This window comes from Acipenser ruthenus, chromosome 14 (assembly GCF_902713425.1).
Source record: "Acipenser ruthenus chromosome 14, fAciRut3.2 maternal haplotype, whole genome shotgun sequence".
In the NCBI taxonomy this organism is placed as follows: domain Eukaryota; kingdom Metazoa; phylum Chordata; class Actinopteri; order Acipenseriformes; family Acipenseridae; genus Acipenser; species Acipenser ruthenus.
The window spans coordinates 25226872-25244897 of record NC_081202.1 but is presented as its reverse complement, the minus strand read 5'-3'; the positions used below and the strand labels follow the sequence as shown (position 1 = coordinate 25244897).

The 18026-nt window shown below is 36.7% G+C and overlaps 1 protein-coding gene across 1 annotated transcript in view; it reads right to left on the bottom strand.

The window, feature by feature from the left end:
* mybpc1 (myosin binding protein C1) overlaps window positions 1–18026 on the bottom strand; it is a 52385-nt gene that overhangs the window by 681 nt on the left and 33678 nt on the right. The window contains exons 17-34 of the mRNA XM_034033394.3: window positions 16885–16893; window positions 15897–16021; window positions 15351–15456; window positions 14776–14942; window positions 13999–14164; window positions 13635–13741; window positions 12766–12902; window positions 11995–12154; window positions 11635–11739; window positions 10917–11105; window positions 10570–10704; window positions 8789–8956; window positions 8323–8411; window positions 6912–7107; window positions 6397–6536; window positions 5799–5958; window positions 5323–5459; window positions 4706–4892 (exon numbers count right to left, since the gene is read on the bottom strand). Of these exons, the coding sequence (XP_033889285.2) occupies window positions 4706–4892; window positions 5323–5459; window positions 5799–5958; window positions 6397–6536; window positions 6912–7107; window positions 8323–8411; window positions 8789–8956; window positions 10570–10704; window positions 10917–11105; window positions 11635–11739; window positions 11995–12154; window positions 12766–12902; window positions 13635–13741; window positions 13999–14164; window positions 14776–14942; window positions 15351–15456; window positions 15897–16021; window positions 16885–16893 (2483 nt within the window). The remainder of the gene's footprint in view (window positions 1–4705; window positions 4893–5322; window positions 5460–5798; window positions 5959–6396; window positions 6537–6911; window positions 7108–8322; window positions 8412–8788; window positions 8957–10569; window positions 10705–10916; window positions 11106–11634; window positions 11740–11994; window positions 12155–12765; window positions 12903–13634; window positions 13742–13998; window positions 14165–14775; window positions 14943–15350; window positions 15457–15896; window positions 16022–16884; window positions 16894–18026) is intronic.

The window sequence follows — 18026 nt, the reverse complement described above, 5'->3', positions numbered from 1 at the left end:
CTACTCACAGTGTACTGCTAGATTTTCAGCTACTACGCGTTCTTTTAAATTTTCTAATTGCAACTGCGATTCTTGAAAAGTGCCCTTTTTTTTCAATGAGTCCCTGCCCTTTTAATGTCCTCTGCACATTACTCAAGACATTCATACTTACAGTGTGATTTGTGTTCTGTCATATTCAGTATCATGACATACTGTATTCAACATATTTTTCCACTGACAAAGGGCAGTATTATCTTTGAAGTAAAAAAGAAAACACCCAAATCTTTAGTGAAAATACATTTCATTTCATTGATATGCCTCTAAATTCCATAATAAAAAAATAATAATGAAAGAATAATTGTAGACTGGTGGCATGTCAAATCAGATATGATTTCAAAGTACTGTACTGTTAAAGGCCCTGTCAACACTACATAGCCGAACTCGAGAACCATACTCAAAAACGTTTTAATTAATCCAGCTCAAAGCGTCCACACTACAGTACCATTTCATGTTTAGTCGGGCTTAATGCATCCAAACACTATTAAAATAGTTTGGTTACAGTTCCTAGCAGCGCAATCAACAGTGGAAATGAATATGATAGTATCCCACCATGCATTTTATTTTATTTTAAAATAATGTGTTATTCTTCATATTAATAGAGGTGCATAGTGCTAAAAATAAATAAAACAAGTATTTTGGAAAAAAGTAAATGTGAACACACACACACAAGTAGGGCTTGAAGTTTCCAGGTTTTATTTTCAATCAGGTGACGTCCCTTTAAACAAATTGAGCTGATTTTGTTTTCATAAATCAAACTTGAAAAAAGCTCTCAATTACAAAACAATTTTTATTTTTAGCTGCATATCTTGCTTGAGCCTAATTCTGGTCCCCTTAATTTTATTTCAAACAGAGCTGACAAATTACGGAATTGTTCCTCCCCAATCCTATTTTTATTATTTATTTCTTAGCAGATGCCCTTATCCAGGGCAACTTACAATTGTTACAAGATATCACATTATTTATTTATTTTTACATACAATTACCTATTTATACTGTTGGGTTTTTACTGGAGCAATCTAGATAAAGTACCTTGCTCAAGGGTACAGCAGCAACGTCCCCCACCTGGGATTGAACCAACAACCCTCCGGTCAAGAGTCCAGAGCCCTAACCACTACTCTACGCTGCTGAGATACGCTGTATCTCAATTATTTTTTTTTTCAATATTTGCTTTTTATCTGGGTATGCAATAACCATATAACCACATTCTTACCTAGATAAGGACGATCTATCACAAGACAGATTTTATAAAGAAATGCACATACGGTTTTAAAAAAGAGGGAGATAAAGAATAATGTTAAAAATCCTATCAAACTACTGTATGAGCCTTTAATAGGCTTATAAAAATCTACATTTTTACAAAAACATTTCTTGCTTGTCTGACTTTTAATAAAGATTTAAAAAATATGTTTTGCAAGTTGTTATCTTATAAACAGCCAAAATTCCTTACAACATGATATTCAGTTTAAAAAAAAAAAAAAACCTTTCCAGATGAGATAAAAATATTTGCAAGAAGTGGATTCTCAAATATTAGTTACTCACCTGTTGTGTGAGGACAAGTACTGTAAGTGAGGTACAGAAGCAGTTACAATAAAGAAATACAAAGACGAATGTTTCTTTTCAGGGCATGGGTTACACAAGCAGTAAGTACTAGGTAAGGGTAAAGCAATAGGATTTATTTTTATACTTGAAAACTCAACAACTGACTTTTAAAAGGTGTATCATGAAAGACATAAGCTTCATATGCCTTGACCATATGAAAGCTTACCTTGGATGAACACATGCACTCACAAATCCTTACGCAACTAAGGGAGAGAAGAGAAGAGGGTTTTAAAAAAAGCATTACAGTACGAAACAAGGGAAATAAATAACTTAGTATTGAATGGGAAGGAGAAAATGAAGAAAAGCAAACAATATTAAAAAAATATTGTAAATACAAATAACTAAAGCTTGAAAAACTGAAACCATATTTCTATGAAGTAATACAGATTTGTTAAACGGCATTAATTTTCAATCAAAAGGCTGATTTTAAAGGCTGGGAAACTTCTATGAATCTATAAAATTGTCAGTATCTCTCTTAATTTGTCTTTAAGCTTCATAGTTAGTTTTCTTGACAGTTCATGAGAACTCCCTACTGTTTCAGCAAGCTTTGTTTTTTTGTATGACTCATACTGTTCTGATGAATGTGTTCCTGTCAACTTCTACAGCTGAACCTCGCAATGCTAACTAGTTATGTCAAGCATATTTAAATGCTTAATAGCATATTTAATAATCTACTACCTCTGACCTGGTCAATGCCATGGGTATAATCTTACATGCAATATGAATAAGGAAATGTCTGCTGCACCTGATTTTTTCTCCCAGAGACTTAAACCAGCTAAAGCTTCTTGCTTTCTTTCATCTCATATCTATAACATTAATCATTAAGTTTTATAAGTAGCACTGTGTTGTGTTCTGAACCAACATATTGCTTACTGTAACTGTCTTCTGTGTTCCATATACACCAGCTGTATCCATTTCAAAAGATGCAATGGTTCTGATATTTAATACCTGGGTTATTATTCCACTGCATAGTGAAACTGAATACTGTAGATGCCCCTGCATTTGTTTGTAGGACCCTGGTTTAAACAAGTGCATTCTTTAGATGAATGCCATTTTCTTGTGGCATATTAAAATAGCTCTCCCCCTTTAGGGTCTACACATACTCAGCATGGTTGTTTTTTTGCATATGCTCCAAGGATATGACATTTTATCTGGCTTGAAGCAAGTTTCTACAAACTGTCTGAACCCACAGAATTGACTGTATTAGATTTAAGAGATAATACAAAATATATATTGGCAATTAATAAATACTTTAAAGTTCATATAATCAAATGTCCCATTTATGTCTGTATTTCCTGTGTAACTAATGAACTGGTTGTTGAGAGCCATGTGAAATGCTGAGTAGTCTAGTGGTTAGAGCTGAAAACAAATGTGATAAAATGTTACAATCATTATGGGGCTTGCATGCACAAGCAGATTTTTTTTATGCAAAATGTCCAAAGCTGACCAAAAATGTAAAAAGTTTTATATCCACCCCCATAAAAAATAGAAACACAAGAGAAAAGACAAGAAAAAAATAGAACTGTACCAGAAAAAAATGAAGAAACTTAAAAAGAAACATTCGTTTTGTCAGACCAAATAATGGACAATACAGTGGCTTGCATTATTGCTTGTGAGAAAAAGAAAATCAAAAAGGTTTGGCCAAAAACAGAAAACCAAGAAAAAAAACAACTTGTGGGGAAAAAAATCAAGAAAAAAAGAAAAACAGAAATATTTTTTTTAAAACAGCTGGACAGAAATCTTTGTTGCATAGACTTACATTATGCTTGGCATGCAAGCCATAAGTTGCTAAAGATGTTTAACTAACATACCTGAAACAACCTTTTGTTTTGGCCCCTGTTCATGTCTGTTCAGTGTTTTGTTTGTTCGTTATTTGTTTATAATTAAATGTGCACATTAGTGCTTCACTGTTCCTTCTGTGTCTGAGTATCCCTTCCTGGTAACCAACAGCCGTGCCAGTGATGCTGTCCTGTCACATGTGGTGTCAGAGGTGGGGCAGCGCCCGTAGAGACTCAGACCAGAAAGTTTTGAAAAAAAAAAACTACACCAGTTGCTGCCCCTTTCAGGGTGAAGGGGAGTTTCCACCTGCCCCAAGGAGAAAGAAAGGGAGGAGTGGCCGGTCCGAGAGCCAAGCGAGGGAGGCACTACCTGCCCGAGTCCCAGAGGAGGAGGACAGCATGGACACCTACAGCAGCACTCTCGAGGCCTCAAGCTGGTGCCAGCAAAGAGGGAGGAGCCACCGTTGCCACTGCCGGAAGACCCCGCACCCCTGCCAGCTACACGGCAGGAGGGCAGCTGTGATGACTATCTCATAGCTCTCGAGGTCTCGCATCAGTGCCCTGTCTGGGAGGAGTGTGGGCACTTCATTTACAACTGCCTCCTCCCGGGGAAAAAGGAGGCGGAACAGTGGCTGGAGTCTCTAGTACCACAGGGAGAAGCCCCTCTGTCTCCAGTGCCAGCATTGCTGCTGCCAACGTTGTCGCTGCTGGCTACGTATCCGGAGGAGCCAGCATTTCCGCTGGAGCCATGACTCGAATAAATTATTAAATAATAGTGTTTTGGAGTTAATGTTGGTGAGAGTTGAAGGTATTTTCATGTTCTGTGCTGTCCCGTCTCGTTTGTTTATTTACGTCAGTGAGTGTTTTGTATAGACCTTTTGTTTTGGCCTTTGTGCCTGTTATTTTGTTAATGTGTTTTTGTTTGTGTCTGTTCAGTGTTTTGTTTGTTCGTTATTTGTTTATAATTAAACGTGCGCATTAGCGCTTCACTGTACCTTCTGTGTCTGAGTCTCCCTTTCTGGTAAACAGCCGTGCCAGTGATGCTGTCCTGTCACAATTACCTACAGACCATTCAAGTGTAATATAAAGCATGAAATACTACTACTAGTATACAACATTTTGCATCCTATTGTTGGGGTAAAAAGATAAATGAGTAAACATAAGGTAATGTTTGGAAACATATTGTACTACACTATTAAACAGGCAGGTGGTACATTATTGTTACAGACTGATTTCTGAACCAGCTGAAGGTACAATTTCATTAGGGTTTAAGTCACTTCAAGGCTTACCTTTCACCTCCAGTTTGCAATCTACCTGGGCCTCACCCAGGTCATTGATGGCTTTGCAGCTGTACGTGCCACCGTCAAAGGGGCAGGGCTTCCGGATCTCCAGGGTGCAGACTCCCTGGTTACTGAACATTCTGTAGCGGGGGTCATTGTCGATGACTATCTTGTTCTTCATCCATATCACTTTGGGCTGAAAAAGACAGTAAGTACATTAAACCTTTAAAACATCACATAAGGAAGAATAGTAATATCTGGTCAAGCCAAAATATACTTTATTGATTTTTTTTAAGTAATGCTAGTATTTAAACTAATAGGGAATGCTTTGTATGGTCCAAGTGGACAGGTGTTCAGCACATCACTTTACAGCATTGTAAAGAGCTAAGGGTTCCCCTGCTGAAGCTCACACTTAAGACCCCCAAATTGCAGTAACCATTTGACTTTTAAAATTTCTAGTGTAGAGTATGTTCTGGTAATCGATAGCAAAAAAGATAACATTTCCTTTTTCCCTAGCCAGACAAAAAATACTTTTTTGCTATCTAGTATTTTCCACCGTATGATAAACCATAATTAAACAAATGCGATTGCTTTCAGTTTAATGGAAATGAATAAGCTCTACATACCCGGGGATTAGCCCGGACACTGCAGTTCAGTGTGGCGTTGTACCCTGAGACAGCGATGGTGGTCACTAGGGGATGGGTGAATTTCGGGGGCTCAGTAAAGTCATATTCCTGGTAGTCTGGGTTTTTGTAATTCGAACCTTTTAAAAAGAAGGAGGGAATTTTTTAAGAGATGGTATACTGTACTTGTGGATAACCACTCATATTTTAATAGGAATACAATGCTTTCAGTTTTAATATCAGTAACATAGGAGGATTTACATATATAAAATATTTTCCATGATTAAAACATGTAAAACAAGAAAAAAAAAACTTTTCATTAAAAAGACATAGATTTGAGCTCTGACAAATACATTGCAGGGTCACTAAGTGATAATTCCAATGTGACTAAAGTATTTTCTTATGGTTATTTGATTTAGAGGGGATAGGCATATTTTCCATTCATGGACCACATGTCATCACAGATCAAGGTAACTAACCTTCCTTTACAATCATTGCGCTGTCCTTAGTCACTCTAGCCTCCTCACTAAGGCCGCACATGTTCTCTGAAAACACCCGGAAAAAGTATTCGTTCCCAATGACAAGTTCAGATACTGTAGTACTTTTTCTGTGGTAATGTTCGATTATAGTAAACCATTCCTAAAAAACAAGCGAAACAATATTTACAAAACATGGAAAACCATTCATGAGAGATTTCTAGTCTTCATACGTTCTATTTAACCTCAGGTAAATTAAGTTTACTAACATCTCTCCTAGAGTTCTTCATGGGAGTGAACAATAAGTCATACCCTTTTCAGGGTAGGCACATGATCCTTGCTGTATGTTACTGGATGCTTTTCATGAAGAAAAGTTGTCACGTAATTATTTCCACTGTTATATTACAGTTTCTCTTCCATTCCAACCATGCACACATCCAACACCTCTCCTCTTAATATAGGCCCAACTTGTTAAGCCTTGTTATGTGATATAGGAATGAGGTGGAAAACTATGGGAGGCTAAGCCTTCATTAACCCCCCCCCCCCCCCCCCCACCCCACCAAAATGCTGTGTACTCACAGCATTCTAAAAACGTACGTACCATAGTCTTCTTGTCTGCTTTCTGAATAGTGTACCCAGTGATTTCAGCATTGCCATTGTCTTTGGGGGGAGTCCATTCCAACGCAACATTCTCCCCCCAAATGTCCTTAATTTTCACAACCTCAGGTGGACCAGGACGGTCTGTGTGCCAAAAACAAACAATACCTTCAGGTTAGACCAAAGAGACTTTCTTACAGCCAAACGATGGATATTAGAATTTAAGGTAAAACATAATAAACTAAGAGGTCAATTTGACCACCTCTAACTAGCCAAGATATTAAGACAATAGCGATAACTGTTGAAGTGAGGGTGGATATAATCTGAATTACTGGCACCGCACACCGGCAGCTACAATGATACAAATGTGTAACATCTGCAAATATAAAAGCAAAGGATAGTAGTATCATTGTTAAAAAAAACACCTGCTGCACCTGCTATTGCTCTGCCACTGAAAACTGCATCTCTATCACCAAGATGTTAATCCAAAGTAATAGATGTACAAAGTCCCTGACATACCAACTACTTGTATATCTATTGTAGCTTTGTCTTCATGGTTCTCCACCTTCACAGTCAGCTCATATTTCCCAGAGTGCTTCCTATCTGCTTTCCGGATGAATAGGATGCTGTCAGTCTCGCTGTTGCGGATGTTGACCTGAGTCGGGTCCACGGGCTGGCCATTCGTCATCCAGCTCACTTTGGGCCTTGGCTTGCCCTGAAAACAGGAAACAACAACTTCATAAAACCCTTCTCAAAAAGATCAGATATGGTCCATATATTTTTTAAATATTTTTTTAGCTGTTTCTATTAAAAAGGTATTACCAAAAACATGATACTACATGTATATAGTTTAAGTATAAAACATCTATAAATTACTTTTTAAAATTTGATTATTAACAAAAAAATACATTGCTAAAATTAACTTCATGTCTTGTTATAAGCTGATAAGAAGGTTTCTTTGAAATACCTTAGGGCACTTTCACACCTAGTTCGTTTGAGCTTTTGATGCGGATTGAAGTGTGGTTCAGTTCGCTTGGAGTGATCTGTGAAACCTCTGAGAACCACGTAATCTCACCAGGATGTGCATCAAACCAAATGAACAAAGATCACTTGAAATGGTGGTCTCAGTTCACTTGGAAGGGGACTCAGTACGTTTGCCACTTTGCTCCGTTTCAACTTTTTGCAATGTGAAACAAAACATATTCCAGTTCACTTGAAAACTAACGGCTCAAAGTGACGTTCTTCAGCAAGCACCAAAAAGTGTCTCACCACTGTCGTGCTCCTATGTTGCATCTGTATCTCACCACACTGTCATGTATACAACAATCACAACAAGCTATTATTATTATTATTATTATTATTATTATTATTATTATTACTATTATCAATATTTGCCTTGAAACGTCTCTAAACACCAGCCGCAAAAGAACAGTTTTTTCCTGACAAATATGTGACACTCTTTAGGCATGCTTAGTTTGATTTGATGTAAAGCACCAAATAAACCAAAATAACACGGACAACAGCACATCACGTAAAGTATTCTCCATGTTGGGCATGATGGAAAACGTTTTTCCCAGGGAGAACTTCTGCTCTAGTAATCAGCAAGAGAGCCGAGTGCGTTTGGAGAAGTGCAACGTGAAACCAATAGAACGATGAAGCTGCAGTGAACCACACAAACACATTTGAATTCACTTCAAAAGAAACTAAAGTTCACTTGATTTTTTCTGGTGTCAAACCTAAAAAAAATATGTTTGTTTGCAAGCAAACCACGAGGTGTGAAAGTGCCCTTAGTTGCTTGAGCTTATAACACTGTATTGCTATAGACTGTTATTATTATGAATATCTGCATATTTTTACAGCATGTTTTATAACACATTTAAACTGCAGATGAATTATTGATGGTTCATAAAGGATGTTCTAAGTAAATTACCTGGAAAGGTATAAGAAGATTGACTACTTCTCCAACCCTCCGAATGTAAGTTTGATGAAGATGCCTTGGGATACGAATCTTGGGCCGTTCTGAAAGAAGAATGGCATTGTGGAGTTAGGTTTGAAGCTCACTGTCACTTAAAGGATTTAAGTTTCTTGGGGTGCTCCTGGACAGCACTGTAGTCTTGATTAGCACAGCTGGGTGCTTCCCCACATGATTCTGCAAACATGCTTTCAGCCTGGCCTGAAGGGACCCTTCAGGGAGCCATCGTGACTGTCCACCCAGTCTCATGTTTAATGGTGGTATGGTTGGGACCATCAAACGCATTTACAGTGACCTAAGCTGGCTTCTGGAGGCCAATCATGTTTATAATTTTTTTTCTGCAAAACATTTAATTACACAGAACAATAGTCCCTATAGGATGACATATGATGCAATATGTTAACCAAGCCCAGCTGCAACTCACCAATGACTTCTTTCACTAGAATAGGATGTGGATGCATTCTGGGTGCACTGGCGCCTGCTGCGTTGATTGCTTTAACCCTGACAAAGATCTTCTCCCCGCTTGGTAGACCAGGGATTGTATATTTTGTCTTCTCAATCAACTCTTGATTGGACACTATCCATTCATCCTCTTCGGGAGACATATAAAAAACAGGCAGCAGGCATATGAGAATAATTCAGGATTTTATTTTCATCATAGAGTAACTGCAAAGGTATAAAACTAACCGAAAACAACTAGGTTACATGAATAAGTACTTAAAGATGTTTTCATTCCTTGATGACAAATGCTCCCTTGCCTTCACATTTGCTTTAAAATAGGGCTCATAAACTATTTTATTTTCATCCTATATTGGCAGCGCTGGGCATTTTTATGGTGCGATACCGCTAGTGTGCACCTAGACAAACAGGAGTGGTATGCACTAGGCGATTGACTTATCTTACAATACAGAAAAATTTAATGGTACAGTACAGTAGTTGTCAGTACCACACCATAGGCTATGTACTCGAATATAATTTACATTATGGCCAAAAGTTTTGCATTACCTAGTAGAATATTAGGATGCAGACATAATTAAAAATAAATAAATAAATAAACTATATGAGCATAATTTCGATATTTTATTTAACATCATGCATCTAAGAAACTACAAAATGATATCTCAAAAGTCTACCGGAAACTACAATAGTAGTACAGTATTTCATGTTAGATTTCGATATGTATTTTGGGCTGCCTCTGCAGTGCTTAATTTGTAAAGGATGATGTGCCAGGGCGCAAGCAATGACAATAATACTGTTCTTAAGAACCGCACATTTAAAATCATAACAAGTTTATTTGAAAGAGTATTGTGCGTACTAGTGTTAGATTTTATAATCACATATTCTACATCATATACAAAGTAGTAGTATGTGCAGAAAAATAAATTAAAGGCAACCGCAGTACCAAAAACATAAAATAAATCAATATGCCTGTATACACAGGCACGTAACTCGTAGGGCAGAAGGGGGGCACGTGCCACCCGCTGTTTGATTACAGGGGGACGACGATGAATTTTGCCCGTCCACTTGTTTTGCTCTGTGTATATGCACTATTATTCTATGTTTTGTTATGGTTTGACATTTAAATGGTTTAAAATGAAATAAAAGTGGAAATGCATTCAGATGATTACAGAAGGCCGACATTGATTAAAAGAAACAAAAACAAACAAACAAAAAAAAAACGATACACTGCACCCTGCACAAACATTGGTTTGACCCATGGTCCGCACTGTAATAATATCTAGAGATATCTAACATTATCTCTAGATAATTATAACCTGCAGTTTGTGGAGATTGCAAAAAAAAAAAAAATAATAAATTTAGGCCAGATAGTTGTTAGCTTGGTTTGTTTTTATTCTCTATTATTTACATTCTATTCATTGAAAAAAGGCAAGAGAGAACCAGGCCGCTATTATTGTTTTTATATATTTTTTTGAATAGGGGAAGTTAGCAGGCAATGTTCCTGTGTGGGGGGTAGGGGTACAGGCAGGCATAAATGTGTTTAAGTTAAAACACCAACCCTAAATAAAATGTTGTTCCTGTTATTAAGCAGTAGTAACAATTGGAAACAATGGTATTTAAAAATAACAGAAGCCAGTTTCCGCTTTAGTGAGGTAGGCTACAGCACTTATCAGGACAGGTACATCATCCAATAGCTATGGCTATAACCTAGGCAAATGGCATCCTCTATGTAATACATCAACTTACTTCCTTCAAAGCAATACTCTATGACATAGCCATCCAGGCCTGCAGCTCCAATATGCTCTGGAGGTCGCCATTTCATTGTCACTGTAGAGTCAGTGACCTCGTCCACTACTAGCATTGATGGTTCACTAGTTACAGCTGAAAAATAAACAATACAAGTTGATATTATGTTGGTCCAATTCAATTACAGCAGTGTACAGCATTGTAACTGAAGAACTGTCAAACATCGCTGCAATTCAACAATACTACAAAACACTGTTTGTTACAATCGTTCAATATTCGGCTTGTAATACATAAAATAAAATATTGACATGCAGAGGCTAATGAAACTAAGAAATTAAACTGCTTACCCAGTGGCACAAATGCCTTTGAGGGCTCACTAGGTTTGGAAATGCCAATGGCATTCACTGCAAAAACACGAACTTCATAAGGCACTCCTTCAATCATCTTCTTTGGTTCAAAAGCCTTCTCTTTGCAAACATCGAAATTCAGTCTCATCCATCTGGAGCTTTGCTTTTTCTTTCTCTCAATGAAATATCCTGTAGTACACAAAATTATTGCTGAAACACATGTTTTTATAGCTCATTTTAAAAGACCAAGGTTAATAAACACCTTTCTGTAGTGACTATTCTGATTGATCCCAGGTTTATACTGCATATTTATAATCTTAAATCGCAGAAAGACAAAAATGTATATGGTCCATTGTCTCTTGAGCTAACACTGCTTTCAACCATTAGAACTATTATACTGTATGCAATATGTATACGCAAACAAGTGCTGCATTTATATTTACTGAAAAAGACCTAGCATCAAATTACAGGTTTTGTATAAATCCAATTTTGGGCTTGAACTATAGGTGAGTGGACCGCTCAGTGCTCACAAGAAAATAGTTTTTGGCTATATTTGTACTGTGTACTGTACTTGTGTCTTTTTCAACGGAGAAAAATCATTGTTAATGTTACAAAATGGGAAACAAACATCCAGAGAGTGCTAAAAACCCTACATATCACTTACAGTTGTTTGGATGTAGTAAGAAGAATATAGAAAGAAAAAATAGCTGTTTCAAACCTAAAATTGGTAAGCCTCCATCATACAATGGGGTTTCCCAAATCATTGAACACCAGTCTCCGCCAACTTCAGTTACAATAGGTGCTTGTGGAGGGTCAGGGATGTCTGTTGATAAAAAAAGGGAGTTTGTAAAACTGGTAAAATTCACTCTTTTGTATGTTTTTTATTCTATTTTAACTTATTTGAGTTAAAGTTAGTGAACCATTTTGAAATGTTGCAGTGTATTTGGTTATATTCATCAAACCTCTATTTCTACTAGCATTATATTAAATGCCAACTATATGGTACATAACACAGTTGGTACTTCTCCTAATAAAAAGGTCTTCATCACAAAAAAAGACTTCCTATCAGTTTACTTACCTACTACCTTTACTTTGATCTGAGCAGAGTCTTCACCAGCTTCGTTCTGCAACACAATTTTATACATCCCAGTGTCCTCCCTTTCAGCTACATCTATAGTAAATGTGCTGTGATCTGGGAAAGATTCAGCCCGTACTCTGCTACCAGTGTCAAGGATCACCTGGGAATACAATAACAGCACTATATCAGCCTCTACTTATTCTACTGGTATCTTCAGAGCTGAAGTGATTTCCCCACCTACTTGAGTAGTGAGGTGTTAACCTGGGAGTTCCACCTACTGTATGCTGTGTCCCCTCAGGTAGAAAGGTACAAACATATGTTGGCATTAAAAAAATAATTGTGCAAGTGGAGACAGAGAACTAATGTATCGGTACACTAGTCATTTTTTTTTTCAGAAGTGTTTGACTTTGCTGATTTTTATTTATTTCTTTCAGAATTGCCACTAAAGAAGTTAATCATCTACCCCATCTCAACTTCACTGTGCAAACCTCTACAGGCAAGGGAGAAGGTTACTAACAAAATAATCTGTAATTTATCTGACAGTAAGGAGAGAAGGTGTTACAGTTGTGAGTTATATTGGGATGCTTGTTAATCTGTGCAGTGTGAAACAAAAACATAAGGCTAAAAGATTTTATAGATTTTTCTATTGCAACATATGACTGTTTTTCTTCTAGAAAGAGCAATATATCATTTTTATTATTGAAAATTGCTACAGTGCTGCCATAATTTAGATTTAATCCAGACCTGGGTGTATATTAGAACTAGACTCACCCTCTCTCCTTTCATCCAGACAACCTTCGGTGCAGGCTGCCCTGTAACAGGAATCTCCAGCCGTAGTTTGTTCCCTGCTGTTACTGTCACAGTGTTTTCTGGGTAGTTAAGACTATCAAGGTGAATTTTTGGAGGATCTAGTGAGCAAAAAAAACCACACACACACATATATAGTTGTTTAGACATTTCTCACAAACCTATACTTTTAACAAAATAAATTAACCATCACAAAACTTTTTTTTCATAATCAAACTCAAAGCTTTAACATTCTTCATGAGGGCTTGTCTTGAATTTCGGTTGCTATGATGTCATCATAACAATGGAAATCTAAACTTGTTAGAAAGAGATTCCATCTTGGGCCAACAGGGTATACAGCTTTCTTTAAAATGTTCTTACTATGTTCCCAACATCATTTTAAAGCCATACCATTTTAATCTATTGGCATCTCACCCTAATTAAAATTAAACAGCAAAGCACAAGGGGTTCAATTGAAACTCCCGGCTCCCAGACATCTTCTATCAAGAACTAGCTCCGCAATCAAGCGCTCAAGTATGTGCTTTATGTTGACAGCAGTACTGTGAGTAATGTACATCTGCTGCTTGAGGGAATCCATTACACCATGACGTAGTTTCTATATGTATCTATAGTTATCTATCTGCTGACATTACTCTTAACTACACTAACAAAATGCAGCAAAAAACAAAAAAAATAGTTAAAGCATTTTCACAATCAAATCACATGAATCCATAAACATTTGTTAAGAGTTTTCCCTTCCCTTTTTACTTTTACAGCTGGTTTCATAAACCCTGGTTAACACTAACCAGTTGATAAAGAGTTGAATAAAACTGTGCAAGACTGCAAAGACTTACCAATCACATGGACTTTACCATTCAGGCTCATTGAATACCCCTCTGGTACAAAGGTATAGTCCCCCATGTCATCAACAACCGCATTCTCTATTTCCAGTTTGTGTGACCTATAAAAGAAAACAAGTTTAGTTTATTAAAAGGGAAAACACTGTTTTTAATTAAAATGGCATAGCATACATACAAAGCAGTATTGCAACCCCAAATCTAGACTAACAAAATGGAGATAGGGCCACTGGAGTGTTCATTGATTTAATACAATTATTCAATAATTGGTAGAAAGAGGTAACATCAGAATAATGCAACCATATCAACTGAGTCCCCAAGATTCATCAATTAATAGTGTAGATGCTGTTGTTCTGTATACCTTCCTCTGTGGGTGATCTTCACACGATCAGTGCCTTGGATTAGCTGTGCGTTTTTATACCATCTTCCAGGTATGTTGGCTGGATTTATTTCACAGTGTAGGACAAGGGGTTTTCCGAGTCTCACTGTTTGGTCAGTCAGATCCTGCAGAACCTTCAGTGGTTTTACTGAGGATGGAAGACGGCAATATGGAATTATAATTAAGTATGGAAGTGCAGAGAATGTGTGACACACAGGATCCTACATTCTCTTAGGAAAGATCTAATGGCAAAATGTATACTTCAAGTACATGTTTCTGTCTATATACTGTAAAGCCATAAATATTTGCAAGCCTTTTATTATGCGTTTTTCACATATGAAAAAAAAAAAACATTTTTGGCACAAAATCAAATTCCACGAACAATACATACTCCTTATATTGCAACAGGTGGCCAAGATTTCTGGAGCAAAACAGGTTTTATGGGTGTGATTCGCCAAATATTGTGGTTGCAAATATTTATGGCTTTACAGTATATTTGAGATGAAAAAAAACAAAACTGAATCAAAACTAAATTCACTCAGAAAAAATATAGGTGTAAAGTCAACCAATAAAATCCAGGTAAAGACTGCTTCCAAGTGAGCTTTTACTTTTAAATATAATTGGGGGCAGAGCATTCCCCTGCAAATCAATCACAGCTTGATTTATCTGGCTTGGCTTTTAGTCATTAGATTTCAGCATCACAGGTAAAGATAATGCAATGTTCTGTATTACTTGAAACCATTGATCTTAAGTACATACGATCTACTTGTACATGGGCTTCCGACTTCCCTCCTGTAGTCATCGCTGAGTAGACTGCAGTGTCTTCTTTCATGGCGTCCTCAATCACCAGAGTGTGCTTCATGCCGTCACTCTTAAACCTGAACCTGGAGCGAATTTCTCTGGGGATCTCCACTCCATTCTTAAACCTAAAGGAAGATTCAGAGGGAAAATTAACAGTGCAGACCCGAACATCTTGCAAATAAGGAACCAAAAGGTCAAATCACAGAGAAGAATGAATTGGTCTGCATGCAATCAAAAATAAAAAAAGTTTTTTTCTAAAGGAAAGGATACATATCCATTCCATATTTTCAGGGTAAACACTGTTGACACACTGATGATGATGTTGGACATGGGTCACATTTTTGTTCTGTTAGCTCCAAACATTTCATAGATGCAAACAGAACAAAAATCCATTCCAATGTGTAAGGGGTGTTTTAGATCATTTTCTTTTTCCCTGTTGTATAATTTAAAAAAATAAAAAGAAGAGCTCATCAAATGGTTGTAGAAATTGAAATTGATTTTGCAGTAATATTGCGGATGGAAACTATCCATACCATTTAACATTAGCCCCTTCTTCTGACACTTCACATTCAAGCTCAATTCTTTCGTTAACTGTCGTTTTCACAGCTTCCAGTTCCTTTGTAATTGTAACTGGCAACTCTGTATGAGAGAAAAAAACACAGTTCTTTCAAACTTTCTAAAATGGCTAAAATGTAGCATCACTGGTTCGTAGCTGCAATCAATGTAAATGCATACAGTACTTTATCGAACATCATTTGAATATGTAATCTGTTTCTTTTCCTTGTGGAAAATGTTGATTTGCTGGTAATCAGCAACAGCTTGGAATTGGAACATACATTGATTGGTTGCTGGTTGCCTAATTTGTTCATACAATTGTGAATATAGATTCCTAAGCATATGTAGGGTGATGTGATTACCATTTGGGAAAAGCAATGAATTCCAACTCATTCATGTTTAGTTATGTAATTGGTAGGTTATTTGGACCTAGGGAACAGTAGGGATCTTTCCATCATAACCACATCAGTTCAGTTCCAGAGACTCACTTCCGATTGCACCTGCTCTGATAGGATGTACAGTACCTTTCACAAATAGTTCGGTAGAACATTTCTCATCCCCGGCCATCACTTGATACGCTGCATCATCTGCCATGGTGCAGTTATTGATGACCAAAATGCGCTGGTTGCCCTTGTGCTCAAAGATGTACCTGGAAAGAAGTGTGGCAGCCAGTCAGTTAAGTGCATGATATGAAGTCAGATTTTATATATCTATTGTATTATAATATAAACTGAGCAGAATAAAATACTTTCAAAACCAGCTACAGTGTAGGAGACCCCTTGAGAATATTCTGTTAGAAGCTGCTGTTATTGAAATCCTATGTACAGAAACAAACCATGTACAGCATACAAAATATATTGGTAAAGTGAACAGCTTTTCATAGGTGCACTGCCCTTCTGCTTCTACTGTAATGTAGAATATAGTATATGAATTGGAAATATCACTAAATCAATAAATCATACAGTTAAACTGGTTGTACAATGTTGGTTTTATTCTGTATATTTAAAGAGGCATTATGGAACTGTATTAACATTTCCCTAATATAAATTTTGGAAGTTGTAAAGTTGTAACATTCTTGTTACAGTATTTCTGTAACATGAATGTGCAATTTATCATTTAGATACCGCAAGCTCTGAGTGATTGCTTTGTCAGTCAAAGTGTTTATAGTGTATATGTAGCTTCACAGTTAAACAAATAACCTCCCTAACCGAAAGTACCATCATATACTGCTAAATGGATCAATTATATTTATCTATGAACTACACTAGATATGAGGGCATCACAAACTGCCTAAACTAATTACAGTTTATACAGATTAGGTTGGCTGAATTTAGAATTTAGACAGATTTGCACTTTGTTTTATTAGACATGTGTATGCTTTAAAATGAATGCTGCTTTTGCAATGCAAGGAACATGCTGGTTTCCAAGATACTGGTTTAACACAACTGAGCGCTGACCATTTATTTAAACACCTTTGTATCTGTGTATCTGCGAAATAAAAGGTGGACTTACTTTTTTTGGCTGTGGGATTGCAGTAGAGCCAGGATTGCACCACGGGAGAAGTGTATGAAGTAGAAATTATAGCAGACAGGAGGAGGACAACAGGGCAGTAACAGACAAAAAATGACAGAAAACATCATGCCTGGAGGGGACTTCAAAAATCATTAGTTACAAAAGAAGAGAATGGTATGCCTTATTCAAATACTCTAAGGATACTGCATTGAAGACCAGGGACCGGAAAAAATGCAATAGCCTCCTTAATGACTTTAACTTGATTTTACTTTGAACTGTTTCTACAAGGATCAGTGTTCCTCTTTGGTCCTTCCTATGAAAGAGTCTGCAGCACAGTATGTACCATTCAATTCAACATAATATGATTCATCCATTGTTCTTTGGGGACCCAATCGATCAGTTTTTTATTGTTTTAGATCAGAATTTATGGTGTTTCAAATATATTTTTTAAGGAAATAATGCAATGGTGTTAAGTTCATGAACATTATACTCAGGTACTCTGGGATTTTGAAATACTCATACAAGACTCAAACTAAGGTTTGGTGCACAATAAGACAATAATATTGTCTTCAGTTCTCTGATTGTGGTGATTCTCAAATGGTTTTACTATAAAATGTAATCAACCATTTTTGTGAAAGGAGAAAAGACGAGAACCAACACATGATAATTGGGAAACACATTTTGACATTGAAGATGCAAACTGTAAATTGCATGTAAGTGTTATGACCAATATGTGAAGCCTGTTTTAAATATACATGGATCATATCAATGGTATGTGAATATAGGATTTAAGAGATAATTGTGTTCTGAAGAACCTCTTCCACTATAGAAACTGAACAAAGCAAAGTCTAGTTAAATGGCCTTTGAAAGAGGCATTGCCTTTTCGCTGTACAAAGAAGGGCCTGGTGTTAATGGCAATGGAATCTTTTAATTAAACAACACACTACATTTGAACACAGTTGAAGGAATCAAGTTTTAAACTGGCAATGGTTCACAATCTAGCAAACTGGCTTTGCTTCTTATATATTTAATCAACTTATAATTATGTTCTTGTCAATTCTATGCTTTAAGTAATGCTTTAACTGATATACGGCATTGTTTAAACTAACACATACAATAGTAACCCCCCTGCTCATTTTCTC